The sequence below is a fragment of the Chionomys nivalis genome, chromosome 24 (genome assembly GCF_950005125.1).
Source record: "Chionomys nivalis chromosome 24, mChiNiv1.1, whole genome shotgun sequence".
In the NCBI taxonomy this organism is placed as follows: domain Eukaryota; kingdom Metazoa; phylum Chordata; class Mammalia; order Rodentia; family Cricetidae; genus Chionomys; species Chionomys nivalis.
This window is the reverse complement of record NC_080109.1, coordinates 51,038,043-51,065,310: the sequence shown is the minus strand read 5'-3', so window position 1 is coordinate 51,065,310 and position 27,268 is coordinate 51,038,043. Positions and strand designations below refer to the sequence as shown.

Here is a 27,268-nt window from a genome sequence, read left to right as displayed (position 1 = left end):
AGCTATCCCAATATCTAACAAAAAGGACTTCAAACTAAAAGTAGTCAAGAGAAATGAAGAAAGACATTTCATATTCATCACAGAAAAATCACTGAAGATGAAGTCTCAATTCTGAACATCTATTCCCCAAAGACAAGGGCACCTACACATGCAAGGAAACATTACTAAAGCTTAAATCGGACCTTAAGCTGTACTCACTAATATTGGGAAATGTCAACACCCCACTCTTACAAATGAACAGGTATGCAAGACAGAAATTAACAGAGAAATGAGGGAACTAAGAGATGTTATGACTCAAATGGGCTTAACAGACATCTACAGAACATCTCACCCAATCACAAAAGAATATCCCTTCTTCTCAGCACCTCATGGAATCTTCTGTAAAACTGACCACATACTTGACAACAAAGCAAACCTCAACAGAAACAAACAAACAAAAATGGAATAACCTCCTGTATCTTATCATGTCACCATGGCTTAAATTTAAAATTCATCAAGAATGCAAATTCCTGAAAGCTTACCAACTTATGGAAACTGAATAATGCTCAACTGAATCACTCCTGGGTCAAAGGAAAAATAAAGGCATTAAAGACTTCCAAGATTTCATCAAAAATGAAGGCACAACCATAACCAAACTTATGGGACACTGTGGAAGCAGTGCTAACAGAAAAGTTGAGAGCACTAAGAGCCTACATAAAGAAGTTGGAGAAACCCCACCCTAGCAAATTAACAGAACACCAGAAAGTTCTAGAACAAAAAGAAGCAAACTCATCCACAAGGAGAAGATATGAGGAAATAATCAAACTGAAGGCAAATAAAATAGAAACAAAGAATCAATGAGACAAAGAGTTGGTTCTCTGAGAAAATCAGCATGATAGACAAACCCTTATCCAAACCAACCAAAAGACAGAGAATATCCAAATTAACAAAATCAGAAACAAAAAGAGGGATATAAAAACAGGCATTAAGAAAATCCAGAGAATCACCAGAAACATCAAAAACCTGTACTCCACAAATTGGAAAATGTAAAAGAAATGTACATTTTTCTAGATAGGTTTCACATACCATAATTAGATCAAGACAAGATAAACAATTTTAAAAGACCTATAACCCCTAAGGGAATAGAAACAGTCATTAAAAGTCTCCTAATCAAAAAAAAAAAAAAAAAAAAAAAGCCAGGACCAGATGGCTTCAGCGCAGAATTCTCCCAGAATTTCAAAGAATAGCTAATTCCAATACTCCTTGAATTGTTCCACAAAACAGAAACGGAGGGAACAAAACTCCTTTTATGAGGTTACAGTTACCCTTATACCCAAACCACACAAAGATGCAAAAAAAGAAAGAAAACTACAGACCAAACACTTTCATGAACATTGATGCAAAAATACTCAATAAAATACTGGCAATAGCAAACTAAATCCAAGAACACATCGCAAAAATCATTTGCCATGACCAATTAGGCTTCATCCCAGAGATGCAGGGTTGGTTCAACATATGGAAATCTGTCAGTTTAATCCACCATACAACCAAACTGAAAGAAAAAATATATGATCATCCCATTAGATGCTAAAAAAAAAGCCTGCAGCACAAACCAACACCCCTTAGGATAAAAGTCTTGGAGATATCAGGAATACAAGGGACATATCTAAACATAATAAAAGCAATTTACAGCAAGCCAACAGCTAATATCAAATTAGAGAGAAATTCAAAGTGATTTCACTAAAATCAGGAACAAAACAAGGCTGTTTACTTTCTCCATATCTATTCTATATAGTACTTGAAGTTCTAATTAGACCAATAAGACAACAAAAGGAGACCAAGGGGATACCTACATACAAAGGACAAACAGGCAGAGACAGAAATCAGAGAAACATCACCCTTCACAATAGCCACATATATAAAATATCCTAGTATAACTCCAATCAAAAAAGTGAAAGACCAGTATGACAAGAACTTTAAGTACCTAAAGAAAGAAATTGAAGAAAATACCAAAAAATGGAAAGATCTCTCATGCTCTTGGATAGGAAGGATCAACATAATAAAAATGGCAATCTTACAAATAGCAATCTATAGATTCAATGCAATCATCATCAAAATTTCAGCACAATTCTTCACAGACCTACAAAGAACAATACTCAACTTCATATGTAAAAACAAAAAAAGCAGTCAGGCGGTGGTGGCTCATGCCTTTAATCCCAGCACTCACACTCGGGAGGCAGAGACAGGCAGATCTCTGTGATTTCGAGGTCAGCCTGGACTACAAGAGCTAGTTTCAGGACAGGCTCCAAAGCTATAGAGAAACCCTGTCTTGAAAAACCAAAAACCAAACAAGCAAAAAGCCAGAATAGCTAAAACAATCCTGCACAATAAATGAACTTCTGGCGTCATCACCATCCCTGACTTCAGTCTCTATATTAGAACTGTAGTAACAAAAACAGCTTGGTATTGCCATAAAACAGACACATCTACCAATGGAATTGGATTGAAGACCCTGAAATTAGTCCACACACCTTGACTACCTGATTTTTGATAAAGAAGCCAAATTGGTACAACGGAAAAAAGAAAGGATCTTTAACAAATTATAACTATTATAACTGGATGTCAACATGTAGAAGATTGCAAATAGATCATATCTATCACCATGCACAAAACTCAAGTCCAAGTGGACCAATAACCCAATATAAATCCAGTTACATTGAACCCGACAGAAGAGGAAGTGGGAAGTAGCGTTCAATGCACTGACACAGGAGACTACTTCCTAAATATGACACCAGTAACACAGACACTGAAAGGGACAATCAATACATGGGACCTCCTAGAACTAAAAAGCTTCTGTAAGGTAAACGACATGGCAAATAAGACAAAACAACAGCCTACAGAATGGTAAAAGATCTTCACCAATCCACATATGACAGAAAGCTGATCTTCAAAATATATAAACTCAAGCATACCATAAGGACACTTCCTCAGCAATGTTCATGGCAACATTATTCGTAATAGCTAGAAATTGGAAATAACCTAGATGCCCCTCAACTGAAGAAAGAATAAAGAAAATGTGGTACATTTACCAAATGAAGTGTTATTCAATTGTAAAAAACAATGACATCATATAATTTGTAGGCAAAAGGATGGAACTAGAAAAAAAACCATCCTGAGTGAGACTCAGAAAGACAAACACAGTATGTACTCACTCATAAGTGGATATTAGATATAAAGCAAAGAATAACCAGGCTACAATTCACAATTCCAGAGAAGCTAGGTAACAATGAGGACCCTAAGATGGATATCTCTGAGATTGGGAATTAGATGAGATTTCCTGTATAAACTGGGGGCAAAAGCTGTCAATAAAGGTGGGGGAAGCAGCATGTGAAATGAGGGAACAGGATGGTTGAGTGGATGGAGAGCAATGAAAGAGAGCTCTTGATAGAGAGAGCCACTATGGTGTTAGGGAAAAACCTGGTGCTAGGGAAATTCCCAAGAATCCACAAAGATGACATCAGCCAAGACTCCTGGCAATAGTGGAGTGGGTGACAAAACTGATCTTTCCCTGCAATCAGATTTGTGAATACTCCATCTATCATAATAGAGCCTCCATCGGATAGCTTGATGGAAACAGATGCAGAGATCCACAAGCAAGCACCAGGCCGAGCTCTGTGAATCCAGTCGAAGAGAGGGAAAAGGGAATATATGAGCAAGGGAGGTCAAGATCATAAATGATGGGGAAATCTACAGAGACAGCTGAACCAAGCTTGTGGAAACTCAAGCTGTGAAGCCTCCATAGGACAGAAGTAGGTCCTCCATGAGACAAGGGTGGAGTTTGGACTATCTAGGGGTCCCTGGCAGTAGGACCAGGATCTATCCCTGGTGCATGGTCTAGCTTGTTGAAGCCTACTGCCTATGGCGGAATGCCATGCTCAGCTTTAACTCGGGGGTTGGGGGGATGGTCTTGGTCCTGCCCCAACCTAATATGCCAGACTTTGCTGACTCCCTATGGGAGTCCTTACCCTTTGGGAGGAGTGGATGGAAGGTGGTCTGTGGGAGAGGTGATGGGGGGGCGGGAGGAGGGGTGAGAGGGAGAATTGTGATTGGAATGTAAAATGAAACTTAAAAAAATTAAAAAAAAATACAAGATTATCCTGCAGTTTTTTTTAGCAGAGAATGTATAAACAGAATCTAATCATGAAAAAATGCAACAAAATTATGAACATTTTTAAAATAGATAAAAGAAAAAGTAAATATGAAATTTGTATTTCCCTAAAATGTTAATGTTACAAAATAAAAGGAGAAATTACACAAATATTCTAGGTTAATAAAAGCTAAGGGGATATGGTAATTAAGCATATTACCTAATCCTAGAATGGATTGGTGGGAAAGCTATTAAGCCATGATTAAGTCAACTATTAAGTCAACTGACTAAACTAGGTAGGATATGAATCATGAACTAGATAGACACTGTATAAAGATTAAATTTACTGAAGCATATGGCTTACTGTGCTAATACAAGAGAGTACCTTATTATTTAAAGTCAAAAGCTGTGATATATGCAACTACTTTTCAATGGACCAAGAAAAATAACTGTGCTGAGAAAGTATAGGAGTACACCATGAGGGCAAATCAGGAGGAATACTGACTACAGCGAGTCTGTGTGACAGCTCTAAGTTTTTCTTTGTATTTTTCCCATTCTTACAATTTATCTAAGTTTGGCATTATTTAAATGAAATGTATTTTAATTGCCAAAGATGACTAGGGAGTTGTGAATCTTGAAACAAGACAGGAATGCCACTCTAGGTCCCTCACCAAACTGCTGGTGTAGACAACCTATTACATTTCAAAGAAAGAGTTTGATAGAAATAATTTTTTCAACTCCATTTCCTGGTTTTCTTTGTTAGTGCTTTAGTTTGGCTTCTCTTGCTATGATAAAATACTGGCCATAAACAAATTGGATGGAGGAAAGAGTTTATTTGGCTTAAAGTTTACAGTTTACATTGAGGGAAACAGGAAACAAGAACTGGGGCAGAAGCCATGGGGGACACCAGTTCTGGGTTTGCTCCTATGGATTGCTCAGTCTGCTTGCCTTTATCACTCAGGACCACCTGACAAGGAAATAGCATTAACAGTGGGCTAGGCCCTCTCAACTCAGTGATTAATTAAGACAATACTCCACAGACCGGTCTACACAGAAATCAGATGGAGGAATCAATGAAGATTTAACCTTTCCAGATTATTTATACGTTTGTGGCAAAATAACCAGCACATAGGACTCAAAGACAATGGCTTACATTAGCTCAATAGACCTCTTTAGGGCGAGTATGAGTAAGGGGCCTCGGAAATGCCAGAAGCTGTGAAAACATGCTTGGCTGTCCTGATGGAGCGTGGAAGCTGTCTTGATGCAGCAAACTGAATGTATAATTATCTAGATCCATTTATTTTCCTCTCTTGAGATTTCCTTAGTGAAATACAAGGGCAGAGGTTGGGCAGTAACAAGAGCCATATCTGTCTAGAACCAATCTCTTACATTCAATTTTACTCTAAATTTCTATGAAAAAGAATCAGATGTCTAAAAAGGTACCATTTCTTTGTATAGCTGAAGTGGTGCAATGGTATTCACAATATACAGGTTCCATCCGGCCTCAGCTATGGGGGAGATTCTTCTCCTAACACTGGCATCTTTTCTAGAACAGAAAAAGATCAGACTTAGGAGACAAGTTATTAATAAACTACAGTTTTCTCCTGTAAATATTGGGTATTATAAAGTAATACAGATATGACATCACTTTCATTTAATTTTCCCTGGTATTTAGCTATATACATAGTCAGTTTTCATAGTTCACATCACTTCACATTTACACATTACACAGTAGTAGCATTTACTACTGTCATATACAGGTAAGCCAACTTGTTTCCAATTCTCCAAGACTAAGCCCCCCTACTTGGGCGCATGCACACCCAACAGCTTTGACAATCCTCATGTCTGATCCCTCTTCATTGTGGTTTCCATGAGTCTAGCATGTCAGGGACCACAAAATCTTAACAGAAACATGTAAAGCATTCACATCACTGGGAAATGTTGAAATACATAAGTCTGAGTTGGCTTAAAGTGTCATCTCTTACTTTTCTGTGTTTTTTCTTTAATATAAAATGGATTATTCTTTAATATAAAAATATAATAAGCTCTTTTATAACATAAAAATGACCTTTGAATAAAAATTTAAGTACTGAAATGCCAAAGAAGAAAAGCAGGGAGAATTTTTGTGGCCAGGATTAACATTAGGCATTCTATCTATCCCCATAATTCCACAAAGAAGGCTCATCTTTTATATTCTTATCCACAGTACAGGTGACAGCTACTGAAACTATTTTATAATTCATTTCTTATAAAAGTGCCAAGTTAAATTATAAACAATATTTTAGAGATCATTGTACCTTTATTTTCTCTGGAAAAGCCACCAATCTGATCATTCTGAGTTTCAATTTAAAAAATATAAAAGTAAGACACATACACCACCAGTTACACTTCATTCCAGAAATTGGCAGAAATGTGTCAGGCTAGCAGAATACTTACAGAAGTCTCTTGGGTGATTCTCTTTTCTCTGAAATGGTTTCAGGGTCTGCCTTGGTCAGAAGTATGATGTGGTTTTTAAAATGGCAGATGGCTTTCAGTCCTATGAAAAGCTGTATCCTTAGGGCACACACATCCATACTGACAGGTGGGCAAGCCTAATAAAGGGAAAACATCAAATTTAACCAAGGAATGAAGGTATGTGGACTTCATCTTCAAAAATCCAGGCTTGGGATGTAGCTCAGTTAGCAGAGTACATGAAGCCCTGGGTTCACTCACCAGCATGGTATAATACCGGGGATAGTGACTCATACCTCAGTCAAGAGGTGGACACACGATGATCAAAACTTCAAGGTTATAGTCAGCTACAAAGTGAATTAAGAGGCTAACCGGAGATACATGGGACCTTGTCTTTAAAAACAAACCTACAAAGTCTGTCTGTTCATTTGATTAAAAAATTCTCCACCCAGTTCCTGCTCTTTAGAATACCAATCTATGCATATCAGCCACCACCTATTTTATAGATCTTTTCTGAATTGATGACTATAAATACAGAAAGAAGGTCTCACAGCTGGGAAAGCTACTGGAGAATAGTCCCTGAAGACCCTGTTGGAAGAGTAGCTCTGAAATTGTTACCTGTCCCTCAGTAAAATCTCTACTAAATGGCATCTTAGGGCTTGATCAGATGCTATAAAAGACCACGCTGTAGCATAAAGCATATAAAATGTTTTCTTTGCTTGTATGTTTTGCTGTCCCTCACTGAAAACCCCTTGGTTGTAAACAAAGTCTCGAGCATCTAATAGCCTGAGGCATGTGTTAAGTAAATTGGGAGGAGCCAGGATAGTGTTCCAACTCAAGACATTAAATGGAAGAAAACAGATAAGATATAATAGGCCATGAATAGAGTAGAAGAAGCAGAATCTCCAAGGAAAGGGAGTGAAGATTGTATATACTTTTCTTCAGTCGGGGCTGTCTCAGACTCCCAAAATGTTCAGATAGCAAGTGGGTGAAATGATTGCATGCTTACTCAGTGCTCAGTGGCATCTAGGGTTTCAGAACTGGTGAGGCCATGGGAAAAGGGAGCCAGAAAGTGTGAACACCATTCCCTTCCCTCTCACACCTCCTTCAATGCTGTGCACATTAGAGAAAAGGCACATAAAATCTATGAATCTAGTTTTCCCAGCATCTGAAAACAAATTTGAAGTCAAGTCAGCAACAGAAAATTATGGCATTAGTCAGGCAGGTGAAAAATGAACCCACTCTAGGACATTATCATTATCCAGATACCTGGTGAGAGTACTGTGGTAACCACACCTCAGGCTCACTAGGCAGGATCAAACAGCAAGCTGCTATCTAATATAGCCATCATTAGCAAAAAGCACTACCCTCCCACCAACAAAAGAGGCACTGAAGGCAGACATAAAGTAACCTGTAAAAACAGAGAAGAATAATTTAGGGCTGCTTGCAGAAAGCGCAATAGGTACGAACATGCATTCGGTTAGTTTATACCTTAGAAGTGAAACAGCACAGGAAATGTTACGCAAATAGTGACTACATTGCTGAGAAAAAAAATTCAAAGTCACATGATCATCAAAAACTTGCCTATATTCAGTTGTAATTCAAGCTTTTTTGATGTTAAAGATATTCTCACTAAAACAAAAATGAAATTATTGATCTAGCATATCAAGAAACTTCTGAGTATAAAAAATTGTTAAAGGCTTAGAAAATAAAAAATATTGTATTATGATGATAGTAAAAGAAACCACTTTCATGCATTACATTCAATTGCACAGTGTTGACAGCACTGTTTTAATAGTTCCATACAACTGTTAACAAATGTGTCCATTAAAAACAAGACTATAATCTGGGTGGTGGTGGTGAATGCCTTTAATACCAACACTAGGGAGGCAGAGGCAGGTAGATTTCTGTGAGTTCGAGGCCAGCCTGGTCTACAAGAGTTAGTTCCAAGACAGCTAGGACTGTTACACAGAGAAACCCTGTCTCAAACAAAAAAAAAAAAAAAAAAAAAAAAAAAAGTAAAACTGTACAACCAAGAATGGTAGCTCACACTGTAATCTCATCAGCACTTGGAAAACATACACACACAGGAGGACTGATTCATGTTACAGGCCTGTCTGGAATACATAGTGAATTCCAGGTGAAATACACAATGGAAAAAAGAAAGTATCTTTAACAAATGGTGCTGGTCTAACAGGATGTTGGTATGGAGAAGAATGCAAATAGATCCATACAAAACTCAAGTCCAAGTGGATCAAAGACCTCAACATAAATCCAATTAAACTGATCCTGATAGACAAGAAAGTGGTGAATAGCCTTGAAGGCATTGTCATAGGAGACACTTTCCTAAACAGAACACCAATAGATCAGGCACTAAGATAAACAGTAAATAAATGGGGCCTCGTGAAACTGAAAAGTTTCTATAATGCAAAGGACAAGGTCAAAAGGACAAAAATGGCAGCCTATAGAATGGGAAATGATTTTCACTGACTCTACATCTGAAGGCTAATATCCAAAATGTGTAAGGAACTCAAGAAACTAGAGATCAATCAAATGAAATAATTCAATTAAAAAATAGGGTACAGATCTAAACAAAATTTTCTAAAGAGGAATGGCTGAGAAACACTTATTGAAATGTTCACCATCCTTAACCATCAGGGAGATGCATATCAAAATTACACCGAGATTCCATCTTAACACCTGTCAAATTGGCTAAGATCAAAACCACAAGTGATAGATCATAATGGCAAAGATGTGGAGAAAGGGGAGCACTTCTCTATAATAGTAGGAGTGCAAACTTGTACAGTCACTTTGGAAATCAATATGGCAGTTTCACAAAAAAAAATGGGAATTGGTCTACCTCAAGATCCAGCTATATCACTCCTGGGCATATACCAAAAAGATAGTGCATTCTATCACAAGGACATTTGCTCAACTATGTTGACAGCAGCTTTATTCATAATACCCAGAAACTTGGAAACAACTTGAACTGAAAAATAGATTTAAAAAATGTACATTTAAGCCGGGCGGTGGTGGCGCACGCCTTTAATCCCAGCACTTGGGAGGCAGAGGCAGGCGGATCTCTGTGAGTTCGAGACCAGCCTGGTCTACAGAGCTAGTTCCAGGACAGGCTCCAAAACCACAGAGAAACCCTGTCTTGAAAAACCAAAAAAAAAAAAAAAAAAAAAATGTACATTTACATAATAAGAGTATTATTTAGTTGTTAAAAGCAATTGGTGTGGGAGGTCCTTTTGTCTATTATGTGTTGCTCTTATTGGTTAATGAATAAAGAAAACTGCCTTGGCCTGTTGATAGGGCAGAACGTAGGTAGACCAAGAAAACTGGACTGAATGCTGGGAGAAGGAAGGCAGAGAGACAGACACCATGGATCTGTCACTGGAGATAGACATGCTGAAACTTTGCTGGTAGGCCATGACCTCATGGTGATACACATATTTATGAAGAAGGGTTAATTTAATACGGAAGAGTTAGCCAATAAGAAGCTAGATGATGAGCCAAGCAGTGATTTATTGTTTGTTTTTTGTTTTTTTTTTTTCGAGACAGGGTTTCTCTGTAGCTTTGGTGCCTGTCCTGAAACTAGCTCTTGTAGACCAGGCTGGCCTCGAACTTCCAGAGATCCGCCTGCCTCTGCCTCCCGAGTGCTGGGATTAAAGGCGTGCGCCACCACAGCCCGGCCCAAGCAGTGATTTAATTAATACAGTTTCTGTGTGATTATTTCTGGCCTAAGCTAGCAGGGCAGCTGGGATCCAAACAAGTGGGCCTCATACAACAAACAATGACATCATGAAATTTTCAGGCAAATAACTGGAACTAGAAAAAAATCATTCTGATTGAGGTAACCCAGATCCAGAAAGACAAACATGGTATATACTCATTTTTAAATGGATATTAGCTATAAAGTGAAAGATAATCATGCTACAATCCACAGATCCAGAAAGGCTAAGTAACAAGGAGGGTTCAAGGTGGGACACAAGGATCGCTCTGGGAAAGGAAAAGAATACATTTCATGGATGACCTGGAGAGGGAAGATGAGAGGGAGGAACTGGAAGGAGGGGAAACTGTGGTTGAGATATATGAAAGAAGAATTAAAAAGTTTTACTTTAAAAAAAAGACTAAAAATAAAACAAGAAAAATAGTAATATATCATAGTTATAAAATTCCCTCTGAAACAATGATTCTTAGCTTTTCTAATGCTGTGACCCTTTAATAAAGTTTCTCATGGTAACTCCAAACCATAAAATTATTTTGTTGCTACTTCATACCTGTAATTTTGCTCCTGTTATGAACCATAATGTAAATATTTTTGGAGATAGAAGTCACAACCCATAGGTTGGAAAACACTGCTCTAAAGGTACACTGTATCTATTACTTGGTGTAGAAGGTCCTTCTGTCTATGTGCTGATTTTATTGGTTAATGAATAAAGAAAATTGGCTTGGCCTATAGCATGGAAGGAGAAAGGCAGAATTAGGAGAAGTCATGGAGTTGCCGCCAGAGATAGACATACTGAAACATTGCTGGTAGGCCACAACCTCATGGTGATGCACAGATTAATAGAGATGGGTTAAATTAAGATGTAGGGGTTAGCCAATAAGAAGCTATAGCTAATGGGCCAAGCAGTGATTTAAATAATATGGTTTCTGTGTGGTTATTTTGGGTCTAAGCTAGTTGGGCATCCAAAAACCAACAAGTGGCTCTTTCTCTCCTCCTACAATTATTTACAACACTTTAAAACACACTGAAACAATCTTAAAAACTGTCAAATCACACATCAGAAATGCTTATTAGTTTTTTTTCAGAACTTCTAATTTAATAAAAGTATTAATTAGGACCAGGAGAGCCAGCACCGGGGTGAGTCAGTTTCAGACCCGAGGCAGGAGCCGGGGACACGGAACTCAGATGTTCCTCATTCCCCCCTATACTTCCTGAACCTCCTGCAGGGGCTAGACTCCCCGGATACTGCCTCTCTCTTCCTATCTCACCCAGCTTGCATCCAGAACCCCCACTCCCTTCTGCCTCCCTCCCCTCTTCGGGCACATAACATCACCCAGCTCAGCCTGCTTGGGCGCTGGGGCCAAATCGTGCGGGAGTTCCTTTGTCTCAATAGCCTGCCTGCACCAAGCAAGGTAGGCGCTTTGTTTACGAGCTACCCAACAAGCACGGAGATCTGATCTCGGCATCAGGAGAGCCATCACTGGGGAGTCCCATCACTGGGAAGGTACATCAGTGGGCAAGGAGACCTGATCCTGTAAAAGAAGATCCATAGCATTTGGAAGAAGAGATGGGCAGGCGTCAAAGCAAGAATTCACCCAACAATCTGAAAAACAACATGAAACCACCAGAACCCAGCGACCTCACAACAGGAGGACATGAACACCTTAATCAAGAAGAAGTAGAAAAAAATTGACTTTATGAAAGTGATAGACACCCTTAAACAGCATTTAAAAAATGCCCTTATAGAAATGGATGAGAAGTATAACAGAAAGTTTGAAGAATTGAATAAATCAGTGAATGACACCCTAGGAAATCAAGGAAAAACAATCAAACAGATAATGGAAACAGTTCAAGACTTGAAAACTAAAATGGAGAGAAAGAAGAAAACACAAACCGACGGCCGGCTAGACATGGAAAATCTAGGTAAACGAATAGAGACTACAGAAACAAGCATAACTAACAGAAGACAAGATATAGAAGAAAGAATCTCAGATTCTGAAGATACCATAGAGAAAATAAACACGCTGATCAAAGAAAACAGCAAGGACAACAAACTCTCATCACAAAACATTCAGGAAATATGAGACACAATAAAAAGACCAAACATAAGAATAATAGGAGTAGAAGATGGGGAAGAAGTGCAGCTCAACAGTCCAGAAAATATATTTAATAAAATTATAGAAGAAAACTTTCCCAACCTAAAGAAAGATATACCTATGAAGGATCAAGAAGCATACAGAACACCAAATAGGCTACATTAAAAAAAAAAAAAAACCATCCCCTCGCCATATAATAATCAAAACACAAAGCATACAGAATAAAGAAAGAATATTAAGAGCTGCAAAGGAAAAAGGCCAAGTTACTTATAAAGGTGAACCTATCAGACTTACACCTGACTTCTCTATGGAAACCATGAAAGCCAGAAGGTCCTGGATAGATGTACTGCAGAAACTAAGAGACCATGGATGCAAGCCCAGACTACTTTACCCAGCCAAGCTTTCGTTCACTATAAATGGAGAAAACAAAATTTTCCAGGATAAAAACAAATTTAAATAATATGTAGCCACAAATCCAGCCTTACAGAAAGAAATAGAAGGAAAATCACAAACCAAGGAATCCAACAATGACCACAATATCTCAGACATCTAGAGACCCTTCACCAGCACAACTCAAAGAAGAAAAACACACAAACTCTACTACTAAAAAAGTGACAGGAGTTAACAAACACTGGTCATTAATATCACTTAATGTCAATGGACTCAACTCTCCTATAAAAAGGCACAGACTAAGAGATTGGATACGAAAACAAGATCCAACACTCTGCTGTTTACAAGAAACACACCTCAACCACAAAGACAGGCACCTACTCAGAGTAAAGGGCTAGGAAAAGGCTTATCAAGCAAATGGACCTAAGAAACAAGCAGGTGTGGCCATACTAATTTCTAACAAAGTTGAATTCAAATTTAAATCAATCAGAAGAGATGGAGAGGGACATTTTATACTCATAACAGGAACAATTCATCAGGATGAAGTCTCAATCCTGAATATTTATGCCCCTAATATAAAACCACCGACGTACGTAAAAGAAACATTACCAAAACTCAAGGCAGCCATCAAACTAATAGTAGGAGACTTCAACACCCCTCTCTCATCAATGGACAGGTCAATCAGACACAAACCTAACAGAGAGATAAGAAAATTAATGGAGGTAAGGGATCAAATGGATTTAATGGACATCTATAGAACATTCCACCCAAATAGGAAAGAATATACCTTCTCCTCTGCAGCTCATGGAACCTTCTCGAAAATTGAGCACATACTTGATAACAAAGCAAACCTCCACAGTTACAAGAAAATATTAGTAATCACCTGTGTCTTATCAGATCACCATGGATTAAAGTTAGAATTCAACAACAATGCTACCCCAGGAAAGTCTACAAAATCATGGAAACTGAACAGTGAACTACTGAACCACACCTGGGTCAAGGAAGAAATAAAGAAAGAAATTAAAGTCTTCCTTGAATTCAATGAAAATAAAGAAACAACATATTCAAACTTATGGGACACTATGAAAGCAGTGCTAAGAGGAAAGTTCATAGCACTAAGTGCCCACTTAAAGAAAACAGAGAAAGCGCACATTGGAGACTTAACAGCTCACCTGAAAGCTCTAGAAAAAAAAGAAGCAGACTCACCTAGGAGGAGTAGAAGACTGGAAATAATCAATCTGAGGGCTGAAATTAACAAAATAGAAACACAGATAACAATCCAAAGAATTAATGAAACAAAAAGCTGGTTCCTAGAGAAAATCAACAAGATTGATAAACCCCTAGCCAAACTAATAAAACGGCAGAGAGAGAATTTGCAAATTAATAAGATCAGAAATGAAAACGGGGACATAACCACAGACACAGAGGAAATTCAGAGAATTATAAGATCTTACTACCAAGACCTATATGCCACAAAACTGGAAAATGTAAAAGAAATGGACACTTTTTTAGATAAATACCATATACCAAAGTTAAACCAGGACCAGGTGAACAATCTAAATAGACCTGTTAGTCGCAAAAAATTAGAAGCTGTTATCAAAAACCTCTCTACCAAAAAAAGGCCAGGACCAGATGGATTCACTGCGGAATTCTACCAGAACTTCCAAGAAGACCTAATACCTATACTCCTTAATGTATTTCACAATATAGAATCAGAAGAGTCATTGCCAAATTCCTTCTGTGAAGCTACAGTTACTATGGTACCAAAACCACACAGAGACTCAACAAAGAAAGAGAATTACAGGCCAATCTCACTCATGAACATCGACACAAAAATCCTCAATAAAATACTGGCAAACCGAATCCAAGAACACATTAGAAAAATTATCCATTATGATCAAGTAGGCTTCATCCCAGAGATGCAGGGCTGGTTCAACATACGCAAATCTATCAATTTAATCCACCATATAAATTAACTGAAAGAAAAAAACCATATGATAGTCTCATTAGATACTGAAAAAGCATTTGACAAAATTCAACATCCCTTTATGATAAAAGTCTTGGAGAGATTAGGAATACAAGGGTCATTCCTAAATATAATAAAAGCTATTTACAGCAAGCCGACAGCAAACATCAAATTAAACAGAGAGAAACTCAAAGCCATCCCACTAAAATCAGGAACATGACAAGACTGTCCACTCTCTCCATACCTCTTCAATATAGTGATTGAAGTTTTAGCAATAGCAATAAGACAACATGAGGGGATCAAGGGGATTCAAATTGGAAAGGAAGAAGTTAAACTTTCGTTATTTGCAGATGATATGATAGTATAAATAAGCGACCCCAATAACTCCACCAAAGAATTCCTACGGGTGATAAACACCTTTAGTAATGTGGCAGGATACAAGATCAACTCCAAAAAATCAGTCGCCCTCCTATACACAAAGGATATGGAAGCAGAGACGGAAATCAGAGAAGCATCTCCTTTCACGATAGCCACAAACAGCATAAAATATCTTGGGGTAACTCTAACCAAGGAAGTGAAAGATCTATTTGACAAGAACTTTAAGGCATTGAAGAAAGAAACTGAAGAGGACACCAGAAAATGGAAGGATCTTCCTTGCTCTTGGATTGGGAGGATCAACATAGTAAAAATGGCAATTCTACCAAGAGCAATTTATAGATTCAATGCAATCCCCATCAAGGTCCCATCAAAATTGTTCACAGATCTTGAGAGGACAATAATCAACTTTATATGGAAAAACAAAAAACCCAGGATAGCCAAAACAATCTTATACAATAAAGGAACTTCTGGAGGCATTACCATCCCTGACTTCAAACTCTATTACAGAGCTACAGTAATGAAAATAGCGTGGTATTAGCATATAAACAGAGAAGTCGACCAATGGAATCATATAGAAGACCCGGATTTTAACCCACAAACCTATGAACACCTCATTTTCGATAAAAGAGCTAAAAATATACAATGGAAGAAAGAAAGCATCTTCAACAAATGGTGCTGGCACAACTGGATGTCAACCTGTAGAAGAATGAAAATAGAACAATATCTATCACCATGCACAAAACTCAAGTCCAAATAGATCAAAGACCTCAATATCAACCTGAACACACTGAACCTGATAGAAGAGAAAGTGGGAAGTACCCTACTACATATGGGCACAGGAGATCGCTTCCTACATATAACCCCAGCAGCACAGACATTAAGGGCAACATTGAATAAATGGGACCTCCTGAAACTGAGAAGCTTCTGTAAAGCAAAGGACACTGTCACTAAGACAAAAAGGCAACCTACTGTCTGGGAGAAGATCTTCACCAACCCCACAACAGACAAAGGTCTGATCTCCAAAATATATAAAGAACTCAAGAAACTAGACCATAAAAGGCTAATCAACCCAATTATAAAGTGGGGCACTGAGCTGAACAGAGAATTCTCAACAGAAGAAGTTCAAATGGTCGAAAGACACTTAAGGTCATGCTCAACCACATTAGCGATCAGGGAAATGCAAATCAAAACAACTTTGAGATATCACCTTACACCTGTCAGAATGGCTAAAATCAAAAACACCAATGATAGTCTTTGCTGGAGAGGTTGTGGAGGAAGGGGTACCCTCATCCATTGCTGGTGGGAATGTAAACTTGTGCAACCACTTTGGAAATCAGTGTGGCGGTTTCTCAGGAAATTCGGGATCACCCTACCCCAGGACCAGCAATACCATTCTTGGGAATATACCCAAGATGCCCTATCATATTACAGAACCATTTGTTCAACTATGTTCATAGCAGCAATATTTGTAATAGCCAGAACCTGGAAACAACCTAGATGTCCTTCAATGGAAGAATGGATGAAGAAAGTGTGGAATATATACACATTTGAATACTACTCAGCGGTAAAAAACAATGACTTCTCGAATTTTGCATGCAAATGGATGGAAATAGAAAACACTATCCTGAGTGAGGTAACCCAGACCCAAAAAGATGAACATGGGATGTATTCACTCATAATTGGTTTCTAGCCATAAATAAAGGTCATTGAGTCTATAATTTGTGATCCTAAAGAAGCCAAATGAGAAGGTGAATCAAAAGAAAAACATATAGTTATCCTCCTGGATATGGGAAGTAGACAAGATTGCCAGGCAAAAAATTGGGATCTTGGGGGTGGGGCGGGATGGGAGTAGGGGGAGTTGGGGAGAGAAAAGTGAGAACGGGAGGATGGGGGGAATCTTGGGGAAACAGGATGATTGGGATAAAGGAAGGGCGGATAGGGGAGCAGGGAAGCACATATCTTAATTAAAAGAGCCATCTTAAGGTTGGCAAGAGACTTGAACCTAGAGGGTCTTCCAGGTGCCTAGGGCGATGTCCCCAGTTAGTTCCTTGGGCAGCTGAGGATAGGGAACCTGAAATGACCCTATCCTATAGCCATACTGATGAATATCTTGCATATCACCATAGAACCTTCATCTGGCGATGGATGGAGATAGAGACAGAGACCCACATTGGGGCACCGGAAGGAGCTCCCAAGGTCCCAATGAGGAACAGAAGGAGGGAGAACATGAGCAAGCAAGTCAGGACCGTGAGGGGTTCACCCACCCACGGAGACAGTGGGGCATGATCTATTGGGAGCTCACCAAGACCAGCTGGATTGTGACTGAAAAAGAATGGAATAAAACCGGACTCTCTGAACATGGTGGACAGTGAGGGCTGATGAGAAGCCAAGGACAATGGCACTGGGTTTTGATCCTACTTCATGTTCTGGCTTTCTGGGAGCCTAGCCAGTTTGGATGCTCACCTTCTTAGACCTGGATGGAGGGGGGAGGACCTTGGACTTTCCACAGAGCAGGGAACCCTGACTGCTCTTTGGACTGGAGTGGGAGGGGGAGAGGAGTGGGGGAGGAAGAGAGGAGGGGGAGGAGGGGGAGGGAAATGGGAGTCTGGGAGGCGGCGGAAATTTTTTTTTCAATAAAAAGAAAAAAAGAAAAAAAGTATTAATTAGGATTACTATTGCTATAAATGAAACATCATGACCAAAAGCAAGATGGTGAGGAAAGGGTTTATTTGGGTTCCCTCCTCTCAGATGACTCTAGACTATGTCAAGGTGACATAAAGTTAGCTAGCACAAACAATAAAGCCTTTGCAAGCATTCATACGAACAGAAGTCAGCTCTAACCTTCAATGTAGTATCCATATGCAGGTCCTCGTCATGGGTCACTGCTGCGCTGCAACGCACCGTGAAACACTGAAGGCTTTGGCTATGGAAGAAGAGAGATGGAACTAAGCAAAGAGGCGACCAAGAACCAATATACCCACCATGATGAGAAGGACTTCACCAACAAACAGCAATTGCAGAGGGTAGAGATGATACTACTGTCACATGATAGTATTTTGATCTGGTTCTTAGAAAGGACAGTGTCGCTGAATCCAAGAGGCATGATCGCAGACTACCTCATTGCCATGGAAAACAATCTCAAGCACCGCCTGCCATGTACACCCACAGTCTTACTCATGTAAGAGCCAGGCTAGCCAGGTTGCAATCAAGATCCTCACTTAACAAACAGCAAAATGCCCCTAACTGCAGCTCACAGAGTAAACAGGTGATTATTAGAACAGAATTTAGAATTGGCTTCTTGACTGCTGACTACTCTAACATCTCATAATAAAACTCAGCCTCGTTTATGCCATGTGACCAGCTACACCAACAAATCAAAGGTAAAATGAAAATGAAAGACACAGGATTTTTCAGAAATGCCTGTTCACTATCTTGCTTTGAAAACTAGAAAGATTTATATTGGCTGAGGCCTCTAGAAAACATAACCAACTAGAAAGCAGGTCTCTGACTCCTCTGTCTCCTTCTACAACCCCAGAGTCATTCTGCAGGGTAAAGACACATAAGAACACTTTGAGAGCACATAAACACCTGGAAGATATCTGTTGAAGTGATCTAAACCAATAGCAATATTGATTAAAAAGCTGTTTCCTCAGAAATTACACCATATCCATCTTGGAAGCAAACTAGAAACTTGGAGAAATAAACATTAGTTCTTTAAAACTAGGAGAAAAGGACAGGTGTGCCACTTACCTATAAACAGTCCCTTAATACCCTTTTCTGAATCACTCCCACAACTTATTTATAGATGATGAACTCATCCTCCATAGTGGCAGCTGTCAGTGTTCCAGAAGCAAAAGAAAAAGCCATCCTTAGCTTGACTTTCAAAACCTGACACTAGCTCTCTGGCATGATTCCCATCATGTGTTTATTTTTAGCTTCCTCATAGTCAAAGGCTATCAGTACACACAAATGTGAAGAGTGGGAAGATTAGCTATCCTGAAATACTCCTGTCCCCACTCTACAGGACCTGAGAGAATTGGGCCTAAAAATGAGCTACACCAAAGTCTCATGCAATTGCCATCTCTATTTAGAGCATCAATCTGTATTCTGAGGGTTATGCAAGGTCATATTAGTTCAAGCTGTAAACATTTTGAATAAGAATAGCAAGATAATGGGTAATCTGAAGTAAACCCATTCCTATTAACTACACCTGGGAGGGGCATGAAAGAACATTCCAAGAACAAACCCATGCTTAGAAGGAACTGAGATCACAAGACTCTTGTCTTGTGTTCTTGAATTTTTCTTACAAGCACTCAGAATTCTTCATTCTTAGACGCTATTTAGTACACTTTTCCTGTTAGCATTTTTCCTTATACCAGAAAACAGTAAGGGAAGGGAGAACCCTGGATAAATGTGGGCATCAGAATCCCAAAGTGGTTTCTGTAGTGTTGAAAACATACTCTTAGTAGCCTCTGGAAATTCTGACACATCTACAAAATTAAAACAAAACAAAAATCAAGGTTGTATGCAGTTAACTATTGGACATTTCTGAAAACCTGGATATCAGCCTATATTGTCTTCCTCCTACCAATTTTAAGTCCCTTGAACCACATGAGGACCTCCAACTACCAGGTTCCAGCCACAGGACACTCTAAACTGGCCTGACTGTTGAACCCTGCCTCCACCCTACAGATTAAAAACCCAAGCTCCGTATTTGAAATCCAGCAATCTTTACCCTAGAAAGCTTCACCCTGAAAAGTTCCAATTCTCTCCCCAAGAAACTCTATTATATAAGCCCTACCTTCTATGCAGTTCTCACCCAAACAGAGGCAGTCACCCTCCTGGTTGTTTCCCCTACCAATAAATCTCTTGTGTGAAGTTTGTTGTACAGTGTGACTTTGTGGTATTCCTAGGCTCCTGGCTGCCAAGATGCCTTTCCATCAAAGCTGTAGCCCTTACACCAAAAATGCTAACATTTTTCTTCATCCATCAGGATTCTATCTTCTAGACCTAGCTTCAGACTCCATCCACCTATCTGAAATGTTCCCACACAACCTAGCCAGAAGTAATACCCCTCTTCCAAAGACACTTTCTACATCATTAAATCTTAAAATATTTCCCCAAATCTTCTAGTATTTGTGCTTTTTAAATGTTTCTCTGGTCTTCTCTTATACTGTTACTTTAGGAAATTCACAATGTATGCATGGTTGCTGGTCAGAAAATCCACAGCAATCCCTCAAATATAACCTAGATACGAAAAATGAGAAACAGAATATAAACCAGAAGATCCATTCAGAGGGGTGAATGTGTGCCCCACCGGACAGCCAGATGCCCCGGGAAGAGAGCACAGGCACCCTCCAATCTCCTAAACTTTCTGGCCATTCAGTGGGGGCTTCTGCCCAGCTACCGCCTTTCTCTTCTTATCCCATCCCAGCTTGCCCCCAAGAACCCCTTTCCATCTGCAGGGTCATAGGATCCCCCAACTCAGCCTGCTTCAGGGCTGAGGATCTAGGGACAAAGTGGTGAGTGCAAATTCTGCAGGAGTTTCTTTGTTCCACTGAGCCTGCACCTAGCAAGCCTGCACTTTTGTCTGCGAGGTCCCTGGCCAGGACATATCCCTGATCCTGTACCAGAAGATCCATCCAGAGGGGTGAGTGTGTGCCTGACCAGCCCGCCGGCCACCCCAGTAAGGGAGCACAGGTACCCTCCAATCTGCTAAACTTTCTGGCCATTCTCTCAGGCTACTGCCTTTCTTTTCTTATCCCATCCCAGATTGTCCCCAAGCACACCTTTCCATCTGTGGGGTCCTTAGATCAACCACCATAGCCTACTTTAGGGTGGAGAGGAACTGTGAGAGAACTCCAGTGCTGAGGGGACCTAAGAGAGGGCAGACAAAGAAAAACCCCCAAGTACACAGGTAGCCACAGCAAAGATCAGACCAAGTTGCCAAGACTTTCCTAACATCATTTGAAGGCAGAGATGGGCAGGCGCCATGCAAGAATTCCTCCAACAATCTGAAAAGCAACATGACATCACCTGAATCCAGCAGCATACAACAGGAAGACTTGAGCACCCTAATCAAGAAGAAGTAGAAGAAATAGATTTAAACATAAAATTGTGAAAGTGTTAGAGACCATTAAACAGGATGTGAAAAACTTCTTTAAAGAATGGATGAGAAAGCAGGATCCAACATTCTGCTGTTTACAAGAAACACACCTCAACCACAAAGACAGAAATCTACTCAGAGTAAAGGGTTGGGAAAAGGTTTTTCAATCAAATGGACCTAATAAACAAGCAGGTATGACTATACTAATATCTAACAAAATTGACTTCAAACTAAAATCAATCAGAAGAGATGGAGATGGACACTTTATACTCATAACAAGAACAATTCATCAGGATGAAGTCTCAATCCTGAATATCTATGCCCCTAATATAAAAGCACCAACATATATAAAAAAACATTACTAGAACTCAAGGCCCACATCAAACTCCACACACTAATAGTAGGAGACTTCAATACTCCTCTCTCACCAATGGATCAGTTAATCAGAGAGAAACCTAACAGAGAAATAAGAGAACTAACAGAAATAATGAATCTAATGGACTTAACAGACATCTAGAGAACATTCCACCCAAATAGAAAAGAATATACCTTCTTTTCAGCATCTCATGGAACCTTCTCAAAAACTGATCACATACGCAGTAACAAAGCAAACTTCCACAGATACAAAAATGATTTAGTAACCACTTGTGTTTTATTGGATCACCATGGAATAAAGGTAGGATTTAACAATAATTCTACCGTCAGAAAGCCTACAAACTCATGGAAACTGAACAGTCAACTACTGAACCACCCCTGGGTCAAGGAAGAAATTAAAGTCTTCCTTGAATTCAACGAAAATAAAGACACAACACACCCAAACCTATGGGACACTATGAAAGCGGTGCTAAGAGGAAAGTTCATAGCTCTAAGTGCCCACATTAAAAAAACGGAGAAAGCTCACATTAGAGACTTAACAGCACAGTTGAAAGCTCTAGAAAAAAAGAAGCAGATTCACCCAGGAGGAGTAGAAGACTGGAAATAATCAAACTGAGGGCTGAAATCAATAAAATAGAAACACAGAAAACAATCTAAAGAATCAATGAAACAAAGAGCTGATTCTTTGAGAAAGTCAACAAGATTGACAAACCTTTATCCAAACTAATCAAAAGGCAGAGAGAGAGAACATAAAAATTATCAAGATCAGAAATGAAAAGGGGGACATAACAGCAGACACTGAGGAAATTCAGAGAATCATTAGGTCTTACTACAAAAGCGTACATGCCACAAAGTTAGAAAATGTAAAAGAAATGGATTTTTCAAGATAAATACCATATACCAATATTAAATCAAGACCATGTAAACAATTTAAATAGACCTATAAGTCATGAGGAAACAAAAGCTGTCATAAAAAAGCTCCCAACCAAAAAAAGCCCAGGACCTGATGGTTTTAATGCAGAATTTTACAAGAACTTCCGAGAAGAGCTGATACCTATACTCCTTAATGTGTTTCACATAATAGAAACATAAGAGTCATTAGCAAACTCTTTTTATGAAGCTATAGTTATCCTGATTCCAAAACCACACAAAGACTCAACCAAGAAAGAGAATTACAGACCAATCTTGCTCATGAACATTGATGCAAAAATTCTCAATAAAATACTGGCAAACAGAATCCAAGAACACATCAAAAAATTATCCACTACGATCAAGTAGGCTTCATCCCTGAGATGCAGGGCTGATTCAACATATGCAAATCTATCAATGTAATCCATTATATAAATAATCTGAAAGAAAAAAAACCATATGATCATTTTATTAGATGCTGAAAAAGCATTTGACAAAATTCAACATCCCTTTATGATAAGGGTCTAAATATAACAAAAGCAATGTACAGCAAGCCAACAGCTAACATCAAATTAAATGGAGATAAACTCAAAGCCATTTCACTAAAATCAGGAACAAGACAAGGCTGTACATTCTCACCATATCTTCAACATAGTGCTTGAACTTATAGCAAACAGCAATAACACAACATAAGGAGATCAAGGGGATTTGAATCGGAAAGGAAGAAGTCAAACTTTCATTATTTGCAGATGATATGATAGTGTACATCAGTGACCCCAAAAACTCTATCAAAGAACTCCTACAGCTGATAAATATCTTCAGTGATGTGGCAGGATACAAGATCAACTCAAAAAAAAAAAAAAAAAAAAAACACAGTTGCCCCTCCTACACACAAAGGATAGAGAAGCAGAGAGGGAATTCAGAGAAACTTCACATTTTATGATAGCCACAAATAGCATAAAGTATCTTGGTGTAACTCTAACAAAAGAAGGGGAATATCTATTTGACAAGAACTTTAAGACTTTGAAGAAAGAAATTGAAGAGGACACAGAAAATAGAAGGATCTCCCATGCTCTTGGATGGGTAGAATCAACATAGTAAAAAATGGCAATTCTACCAAAGGCAATCTATATATTCAATGCAATCCCCATCAAAATCCCAACAAAATTCTTCACAGACTTTGAGAGAACAATAATCAACTTTATATGGAAAAACAAAAAACCTAGGATGGCCTATACAATAAAGGAACTTCTGGAGGCATTACCATCCATGACTTGAAACTCTATTACAAAGCTCCAGTAATGAAAACAGCTTGGTATTGGCATGAAAACAGAGATGTGGACCAATGGAATCAAGTCGAAAACCCGGGTATTAACCCACAAACCTATGAATTCCTGATTTTCAACAAAGGAGCCAAAATTATACAATGGAAGAAAGAAAACATCTTCAACAAATGGGGCTGGAATAACTGGATGTCAACCTGTAGAAGAATGAAAATAGATCCATATCTATCACCATGCACAGAACTCAGCTCCAAATGGATTAAAGACCTCAATATAAATCCGACCACACTAAATTTGATAGAAGAGAAAGTGGAAAGTACTCTGCAACACATGGGTACAGGAAACCACTTCCTACATATAACCCCAGTAGCACAGTCCATAAGAGCAACAATGAATAAATGGGACCTCCTGAAACTGAGAAGCTTCTGTAAAGCAAAGGACACTGTCATTAAGATAAAAAGGCATCCTACTGAATGGGAGAAGATCTTCACCAACCCCACATCAGACTGATCTCAAAAATATATGAAGAACTCAAGAAACTAGACTTTAAAATTCTAATTAACCTAATTAAAAATGGGGCACTGAACTGGACAGAGAATTCTCAACAGAAGAAGTTCAAATGTCCAAAAGACACTTAAGGTCATGTTCAACTTCCTTACCGATCAGAGAAATGCAAATCAAAACAACTTTGAGATATCATCTTACACCTGTCAGAATGGCTAAAATCAAAAACACCAATGATAGCCTATGCTGGAGAGGTTGTGGAGTACGAGGAACACTCATCCATTGCTGGTGGAAATGCAAACTTGTGTAAACACTTTGGAAATCAGTGTTGAGGTTTCTCAGGAAATTCAGGATCAACTTACCACAGGATCCAGCAATACCACTCTTGGGAATATACCCAAGAGATGCCCAATCATACTACAAAAGCATTTGTTCAACTATGTTCATAGCAGCATTATTTGTAATAGCCAGAACCTGGAAACAATCTAGATGCCCTTCAATGCACGTATGGATAAAGAAAGTGTGGAATATATATGAGTTAGAGTACTACTCAGTGGTAAAAAACAATATCTTGAATTTTACATGCAAATGGATGGAAATAAAAAACACTATCCTGAGTGAGGTAACCCAAACCCAAAAAGATGATTATGGTATGTACTCACTCATGAGTGGACTCTAGCCATGAACAAAGGACATTAAGCCTATAGTTTACAAGCCTAGAGAAGCCAAATAACAAGGTGAACCCAAAGAAAAACATATATAGATCCTCCTGGAAATTGGAAGCAAACAAGATCATCAGCAATAGTTGGAAGCATGGGAGTGGGAGTGGGGGAGAGGAGAGAGAAGGGAGAAGGGAAAGACTGGGGAGAGCTTGGGGGAGTGGGAGGGTGGAGATGGAGGAAGGGTGGATATTGGAGCAGGGAAGAAGATATCTACATTAAGGGAGCCATTTTAGGGTTGGCAAGAGATTTGGCTCTAGAGGGGTTCCCAGGAGTCCAAGGGGATGTCCCCAGCTAGGTCCTTGGGCATCAGAGGAGAGGGTGTCTGAACTGGCCTTGCCCCACAATCACACTGATGATTATCTCGAATATCACCATAGAATCTTCATCTGGCGAAGGATGGAGTTAGAGACAGAGACCCTCATCAGAGCATTGGACTGAGCTCCCAAGGTCCAGTTGAAGAGCAGAAGGAGGGAGAATATGAGCAAGGAAGACAGGATGGCGAGGTGTTGGTCCACTCACTGAGGCAGTGTGCCTGTTCTAATGGGAGCTCACCAAATCCAGCTGGATTGGGACTGAAGGAGCATATGATCAAACCAGACTCTCTGAATGTGGCTGACAATGGGGGCTGACTGAGAAACCATTGATAAAGGCACTGGGACTTTTTTCTACTGCATGTACTGGCTTTTTGGAACCCTAGTCTATTTGGTTGCACAGTTTCCTAGGCCTGGATGTAGGGGGGAGGGCCTTGGACTTCCCACAGGGCAGGATTCCCTGCACTCTCTTAAGGAGGGAGGGGGAGGGCGGAGGGTAAGTGGGGGAGCAGGAGGGGAATGGGAGGTGGGGAGGAAGTTCAAATTTTTGAATGGAAAAAAAAAGAAGAAACAAAATATAAAAACTGACACTACCAAGAAGATAAAAATTAAGTGGCATCAAATTCCAGTTTAAGAAATCAGTTTTATTGCCGAGTGGCCATGGTGCATGCCTTTAATCCCAGCACAAGGGACATAGAGACAGGCAGAACTCTGTGAGTTCCAGGCCAGTGTGGTATACAAGAGCTAGTTCCAGGATAGCCAGAGCCTTTACACAGAGAAACCTTGTCTCAAAAAGAAGAAAAAGAAATAAAGAAAGAAAGAAAGAAAAAAAGAAAGAAAGAAAGAAAGGAAGGAAGGAAGAAAGGAAGGAAGAAAGGAAGAAAGGAAGAAAGAGTTTAGCACCAGTTTGAAAACTTAGAGAAAAGCAAGTGAGTCAAAGACTAACAAGCACCAATGGAGCCGTACCTTGTTATGACGTGCAAAAACTGTGGTGTCAGAACTGCTTGCTGAGACTTCTCAGGATACCAATAGACTGACAATAACTCAACAGATTTCACAACCATGTATAGATAGCCCACATGAGGTAATGAGAAGAAACAGAAGAGACTCAGCAGCTCTTTTTCCTGAGACAAACCTTTTCCATCAGGAGGAAAACCTGCATTGGAAAAATGCAAGAGAGACATGCAATGAAGCCAGAAAATAAAAGGAGAGAATCAATACTGTGATTTTCCTATGCAAACTACAGTTTTGATAAGACTAGACTCTATCAGAGACTACAAGGTGCTAAGGGGAAGTAGACAGTAAGAAATGTACAAAGGAGGAGGTAATTAGGAAAACACCATTTTGCAACAAGTGAACTAAGTTACATTCATTGATGGCTTTAATACTGTAGTGTCCACCAGGAAACATGATGGAGGAAGCTTTGTTAACCAATCACCTCTAAGAAGTGGAACCTAATTTAGGCGTGGCTACCTGGAGTCCAGGAATAAAATCTGGGATGGACTAGGTGCTCACTCTCTCTGAGTGACTGCTGCAGGACACAGCAGAGCTTGGACTTCCTATTCTTGTGGTGTGAATTTCCCCTTAAAATAAGTAAAAATATAATTATTTATCTTTTTTTCTTCACGAATCCAGTTAATATTTACAAAAGCAAGGGCTTCTCAAGAGACAGCAAAGCTACTTGCACAATAATAATAACATCCTGATCAAACCTAAATCTCCATCAGCATGGTCAGTAAAACACAACTATTCGACATTTGTAACTTAAAGTTTTCTAGCATTTCCAAAAAGTAAAAAGAAACAGGAATACTATCTATTAATTTAGCATATCTAAAACACTGCCATTTCAACAAACAATAAACAAAAAACAAAAGTTTTGTATTTTGGAACTAAACATTCAAAATCTAGTCTGTGTTTT

The 27,268-nt window shown here is 39.2% G+C and overlaps 1 protein-coding gene across 1 annotated transcript in view; it reads right to left on the bottom strand.

Annotated features, from left to right (window-relative positions):
* The window catches only part of Hps3 (HPS3 biogenesis of lysosomal organelles complex 2 subunit 1), an 80,483-nt gene that overhangs the window by 32,058 nt on the left and 21,157 nt on the right, over window positions 1-27,268 (bottom strand). Inside the window, exons 5-8 of the mRNA XM_057756811.1 lie at window positions 26,317-26,506; window positions 17,982-18,063; window positions 6,563-6,717; window positions 5,570-5,672 (exon numbers count right to left, since the gene is read on the bottom strand). Of these exons, the coding sequence (XP_057612794.1) occupies window positions 5,570-5,672; window positions 6,563-6,717; window positions 17,982-18,063; window positions 26,317-26,506 (530 nt within the window). The remainder of the gene's footprint in view (window positions 1-5,569; window positions 5,673-6,562; window positions 6,718-17,981; window positions 18,064-26,316; window positions 26,507-27,268) is intronic.